General features: G+C 40.1%; 1 protein-coding gene across 1 annotated transcript in view; it reads left to right on the top strand.

Annotated features, from left to right (window-relative positions):
* dhrs7b (dehydrogenase/reductase (SDR family) member 7B) overlaps positions 1–3,021 on the top strand; it is a 3,959-nt gene extending 938 nt beyond the window's left edge. The window contains exons 2-7 of the mRNA XM_020597860.1: positions 237–426; positions 653–771; positions 1,431–1,641; positions 1,869–1,961; positions 2,048–2,200; positions 2,454–3,021. Coding sequence (XP_020453516.1) covers positions 273–426; positions 653–771; positions 1,431–1,641; positions 1,869–1,961; positions 2,048–2,200; positions 2,454–2,659 — 936 coding nt within the window. The 5' untranslated portion in view covers positions 237–272 and the 3' untranslated portion in view covers positions 2,660–3,021. The remainder of the gene's footprint in view (positions 1–236; positions 427–652; positions 772–1,430; positions 1,642–1,868; positions 1,962–2,047; positions 2,201–2,453) is intronic.
* Positions 3,022–6,638: the final 3,617 nt, after the last annotated feature.

Here is a 6,638-nt window from a genome sequence, read left to right as displayed (position 1 = left end):
AAAATGTTTTTCTCTCACAGTATCATTTTCTAAAGGATACATCTTTTAGTCTGTAAAAGACACAAGTTACCAGAGTCATATATATGAAATAAACAGTTTCTTTTATGCAGTTTTAATCAGACTGTTTTGGGTGTGATCTATGTACAAGAGCAGTGGATTTGAAAGTTGTAATGTTGCAAATCAGCAGTTGCAGTTGAGGAAGACTGGTTCTAAATTCTTTGTACTTGTGTCCACAGGTAGCTCGTGTGGAGCAGGGACGGGGAGCGTCAGCCATGGAGCGTGTCATGGGAGGAGGAATGCTACCCCTGGTTTTAGCAAGTGTAGGGGTCTTGGTTTTATACCGGATACTTGTTCGCCGCAGACCAGGAGCCGCTCTGCAGGATGCAGTGGTGGTCATCACAGGGGCCAGCTCTGGACTGGGGAAAGGTCGGTTGTCTTCTCGTTTCTTTTTTTTACTTCAGCCTACATGCAGATGCTCTCTAGAAGTCGCTACAAAGTCACATTGACTGGTAGCAGTTTATCTCAGTTGGGTAGTAGTGAGATGTTGTGCACTACAAAGTCACATTGACTGGTAGCAGTAGTGAGATGCAATATGCTTAAGTGATGTGGTGCTTTGAAATTCACCGTGAACAAGAGGTTTGTTCTTTTCTAGAGTGTGCACGGGTCTTCCACGCTGCAGGTGCACGGCTTGTGCTGTGTGGAAGAGATGCAGCCCGTCTGCAGCAGGTCGTCCAGGAGCTTAAAGCAAATTCAACAGGCACACAGCACCAGGTGTGCACACTAGACCTACAGCGAGTAGACTATTACTTGATTAGTGGATTGACAGAAATAAAAAAACTGGACATTTTGAACATTTATTACAGAGAATAGTAGAGACAAGAGAGAAAATAAGGGAGAAAGAGAGACTGACAAAGTTCCCAGGCCAGATTTGAACCATTAATGGTCAGTAGCTTAACCCCTAAACTACAGGAAGTTATTTGTTAAGTAAAATTGCCAAAAATGTGTTTGTCCCAGTTTCTCAAATGTGAGCTCTTACATTAAACTGAATTTCTTGGGGTGGTGGACTTCTGGTCAGACAGAAGACATTTGAGGGCATTGCCTTGGGTACTAGAAACATTTTCACTAGTTTCTGTTTTATGAAGCCAAATAATCTTTTCATCAGAACAATAATGGACAGATTGATTGATACTAAAACGAGTCAGTACTTAGTCAGACACAACCTAATAGTGTCATGTTCTTTAAGCCGCTGATTATCTAGAACTCTGTCACTCCTTTTCTGAGAACACAGCACTAATCTCCAATAGGAACCAAATCATAATCTCCAAACAGTTTTTATCAACCACTTTTACAATGTAGGAATGATCTGAAACAGCCTGACTGCAGATGTAGGATGATGATAACTGTTCTGCTTTGTTTTGTCCAACCACCAGACTTACACTCCCAGCACTGTTATCTTTGACCTGGCTGACACATCCACAGTGCACAGAGCTGCAGAGGAGATCCTGAAATGTTACGGACAGGTGGATGTCCTCATCAATAATGCTGGAATCAGTTACCGTGGCAACATACTGGATACCCACCTTTCAGTTCAACGGGATGTTATGGAAACAAATTACTTTGGGCCCATTGCTCTTACTCAAGGTCAGTGAGGAGAGCAGCCTGGGCCATGTGAACTTTTACTGTTTTTTGTTGCTGAGTAGTTTTGCTGCAGTGCAGCGTTAACAGTTGTCAGGTACCGTCTTTTGCTTTGGTCACACTCATAAGGAATGAAAATGGTAAAGGCATAAATGTACCAGAGCTAGATTTTCACAGACATTTTCAGATTTCCTAGAAGTATTTTAGACTCACAAATTCTCCTCTCTTCACAGCTCTCCTGCCCTCCATGGTTCGCCGGCGTAGTGGCCACATTGTTGTCATTAGCAGCGTCCAGGGCAAGATAGCCATTCCTTACAGATCAGCTTGTAAGTTGTCGTTACTTATTTGATTAAATCAAACAAAAACCCAAGAGCTTTTTCAATCTCCTCTCATTTTTCCACACTGTGGGCAGACGCAGCCTCCAAGCATGCAACCCAAGCCTACTTTGACTGCTTACGGGCAGAGATCGAACACTATGGGATTCCAGTGACTGTGATTAGCCCTGGGTATATTCGAACCAACCTGTCACTCAACGCAGTCACAGGAGATGGCTCCAAGCATGGAGGTAGGCTAATGCAATTGTGAGAAGTGTGTGAGTCGATCAGTGTGGCAACTATAGAGGAAGTCAGGAGGGGCCAACAGTTCTCAATTCCATCTGCAATTCACAGTGCTTTACATATGGCATTAAACTATCTGATGAAAGTCAGTTAAACTGTTATAAAACAAAGTTCTGTAAAAAAAAAAGTTTCTACAGTTGTTGATCTACTCACCCTCTGATGTCACTGACACATTTCTCATCTTTGCGACACTGCTTTCAGTTGTGGATAAAACCACAGCTATGGGTTCTGACCCCAGGGATGTGGCTCAGGCGGTTCTGAAGGCTGTCCGTCACAGAAGCAAAGATGTTGTTTTGGCAGGACCGCTGCCCTCCCTGGCCATCTACCTCCGCACCTTGTGGCCCGCACTCTTCTTCAAACTCATGGCATCTCGCGCTCGTAAGGAGCGGAAACTGAAAGATGAGTGAGTGCTGATGCAGCTTCAGGTGAGGACCACATGACTGGAGGCAAATGGACCCAAACATGAAACTGGCTGGAGGCCAAACAGACATGAGAAGTAAATAGGTGCAACTCATCAGTAACACAGTTTGCAGTTTTATTAACAGATTCTAACAGGACCTGTTTATTGTTCCAACACCTGTGTTGAACAGCCTAGTTAAATTTGTCCCCAGAATCACTGTTTAAAAGTGGTCATGTAATTTACAAGACTTAAAGCTCCGTGGTGAAGAGGTTATGATCATGTGATACTGTTTTTCAACCCGACTCCTTGACATACAGTGGTGTGAAAAAGTATTTGCCCCCTTACTGATTTCTTATCTTTTTGCATGTTTGTCACACTGTAATGTTTCAGATCGTCAAACAAATTTATATATTAGTCAAAGATAACACAAGTAAACACATCATGCAGTTTTTAAATGAAGGTTTTTATTATTAAGGGAAAACAAAATCCAAAACTATAGAGCCCTGTGTGAACAAGTGTTTGCCCCCCTGTCAAAACACTGGTTTATCGCACCTGAGTTCAATTTCTCTTGCCACACCTGTTCGCAATCAAGAAATCACTTAAATAGGACCTGCCTGACAAAGTGAAGTAGACCAAAAGATCCTCAAAAGCTAGACATCATGCCGAGATCCAAAGAAATTCAAAAACAAATGAGAAAGAGAATAATGGAGCTCTATCAGTCCGGAAAAGGTTATAAAGCCATTTCTAAAGCTTGGGGACTGCAGCGAACCACAGTGAGAGCCATTATCCACAAATGGCGAAAACATGGAACAGTGGAGAACCTTCCCAGGAGTGGCCAGCCGACCAAAATTACCCCAAGAGCGCAGCGACAACTCATCCAAGAGGTCACAAAAGACCCCACAACAACATCCAAAGAACTGCAGGCCTCACTTGCCTCAGTTAAGCTGAGTGTTCATGACTCCACCATAAGAAAGAGACTGGGCAAAAATGGTTTGCATGGCAGAGTTCCAAGACGAAAACCACTGCTGAGCAAAAAGAACATAAAGGCTCGTCTCAGTTTTGCCAGAAAACATCTTGATGATCCCCAAGACTTTTGGGATAATACTCTGTGGACAGACGAGACAAAAGTTGAACTTTTTGGAAGGTGTGTGTCCCATTATGTGTGGCGTAAAAGTAACACCGCATTTCAGAAAAAGAACATCATACCAACAGTAAAATATGGTGGTGGTAGTGGGATGGTCTGGGGCTGTTTTGCTGCTTCAGGCCCTGGAAGACTTGCTGTGATAAATGGAACCATGAATTCTGCTGTGTACCAAAATATCCTGAAGGAGAATGTCCGGCCATCCGTTTGTGACCTCAAGCTGAAGCGAACTTGGGTTCTGCAGCAGGACAATGATCCAAAGCACACCAGCAAGTCCACTTCTGAATGGCTGAAGAAAAACAAAATGAAGACTTTGGAGTGGCCTAGTCAAAGTCCTGACCTGAATCCAATTGAGATGCTGTGGCATGACCTTAAAAAGGCAGTTCATGCCCGAAAACCCTCCAATGTGGCTGACTTACAACAATTCTGCAAAGATGAGTGGGCCAAAGCGATAAACCAGAGTTAAGTTATGTTTTGACAGGGGGGGGAAACACTTATTCACACAGGGCTTTGTAGTTTTGGATTTTGTTTTCCCTTAATAATAAAAACCTTCATTTAAAAACTGCATGATGTGTTTACTTGTGTTATCTTTGACTAATATATAAATTTGTTTGACGATCTGAAACATTACAGTGTGACAAACATGCAAAAAGATAAGAAATCAGTAAGGGGGCAAATACTTTTTCACACCACTGTAGACTTCTTGTAACCAGGAAATTTAGTTAATATGCTCAAAATGTAAATGTGTATTTGCAGGAGCATTAATGTCAAATTTGTAATTTACAGTATATGTCAGTATTGTGTGTCGGGTCTGGGAAACGTCTTCCAAGTTCTGGAAACTACAATCTCAGCCTTTTGCTGTCCCAGTCATGAAAAACCCCATTAAAAGCCTGGAGAATCACATTTTAATGACAGATAAAAAGAGCTATGATTTAATGTATAAACAACACACTGTACTGCTTGTCTCTCATGCCAAAACTATAAATAAATATATGAGAACCACTTAACTAAAATTTGAGATATGAGGTTTTCCTATATGTTGTTTTGGCAGAGGATTTACCCACAACAGTTGGTTTACAGTAAAACAAAACTACATGTGTATATATATGTATAGATACGTATAGATACACACAATGCATATACATACACAGACTATGGGTAGAAAAGGCACTTTTTCCAATGTGTCTCTGAGATGTGGCACATCTGACATGTTCCTGGATCATCTGCACTGAAAATGATTCTCAAAACAAAGTGATTTTAATACATGTAGAGGAAGGAAACTCTGCTTATCTCTGTCCAGAAACAACTTTTGGTGGTCAGTTTGATTTCCTGTTTGAGTCGAGCAAGTCACACACTGAAAGTTGCTCCACAGCTTTGTGTTCTATATTCTTGAGGTAATAAATTATAAATGAGCTGCTTTAATGGGTGCTTTTTTAAAATGGGTACCGTCATAACTTTTGGTAATTACCCAAAGGCTGCACTGTTTTCTTGTATCAGTTTTCATCCGACTTTATCTGATTTTATCATAAACGATGAATGCAAGAAACAACCACCAGATTTGATAACTATTTTTTATACACAGAATAAAAACACCTTTACAAACTGAAAACTTAAACATGTTTTTCCTTTTAAGATGTCATCTTAACATTAACTTAAACAGAAAACACTTTCTGAAATAAATAGTCCCAATAACAATTTACATTATGTTACAAAAACACAGTAAATACTGGATTTGCCATTTGTACAAATAAATCCTTCAACAGGAAAAAAAAAAAAACCAAACATGCCAGATTCAAAGACAAAACTTGCAGTTAATTCCTTACTAAGAACCATCTTCATTGTTTATCTAGTGTGAGAAGATGAAGCCTTGTCACATGTCAAAAATGCACCAGCATCACAAAAGTCAAAGGAAGGAGACCATTTTAAATCCCATTTGTGGAATGACAAGAACTTTCCTACAGTTTACACCCAGAAAGATGAAGTAAAACATTGAGACCAGATGTTTATAACACTGCATATTGATGCAGGTTAATGCATTGAGTCTGGCCTTAAACATTGGTATGCATGTATGACCTCTGACTAACAGTGAAACTACATGGATTAAGTAAGAAAATCTACTTAAAAGCATGTATTTACCTTGAACATCACAATGGACAGTGATGCTGAAAGTTTCTAGAAGGCATTTTTGTTGACATCGGCAGTAGTGTTCAGTACCAATACTTAACAAATGTAAATTAATGTTTTCAGCACAACCAATAAGATTGTTTGACTAGTGATTAAACAATGACTACGAGACCTTGAGCATGAAAATAAGCAGCAGTTTTGCACTTCAGCTGTATCTGGCTTTAGTGTTTGATTTCATTAAAATCTTACTGCTCATTCGTGGAGTTTAAATGGAGCAGGAAGGTTTAGTGGTAACCAAGATATTTTACATATTAGCCTTTTAAAAATTAATACAAGAGTTAAAGGTGCATCTGTTTAGTCACCAACTGGAAACAGCGACTCTAATTAGGACTGAAGATACAGGTAAGAGAGCTCAGGTAAATGAGCAATGCTGCTGTTGTCACTGGAGTCGAGTTGAGAGACTCCCACTTATTTTGACAAGGTTATTCAGATTTACATCAATTAAATGTTTGGGTATTAGTATGTAAAAATAAGAAACAGCAGCTGAAAGATGAGCATATGGAAGAATTGAGATATTTCTCTGACCTGTTTTATGCAACAGCAAATTGATTAAAGGCCATTTCAACTGGTATAATAATCTCAGCATACATTAAAATTGATGAAAAAGTTATGAAGCGACTGACAATGGACTCGGCCCTCCAATGTGACTGCAGCACAAAAT

This window comes from Monopterus albus, unplaced genomic scaffold, assembly GCF_001952655.1.
Source record: "Monopterus albus unplaced genomic scaffold, M_albus_1.0 scaffold35.1, whole genome shotgun sequence".
Lineage (NCBI taxonomy): Eukaryota > Metazoa > Chordata > Actinopteri > Synbranchiformes > Synbranchidae > Monopterus > Monopterus albus.
The sequence above is the reverse complement of the archived record's forward strand: the minus strand, read 5'-3'. Positions and strand labels throughout refer to the sequence as shown.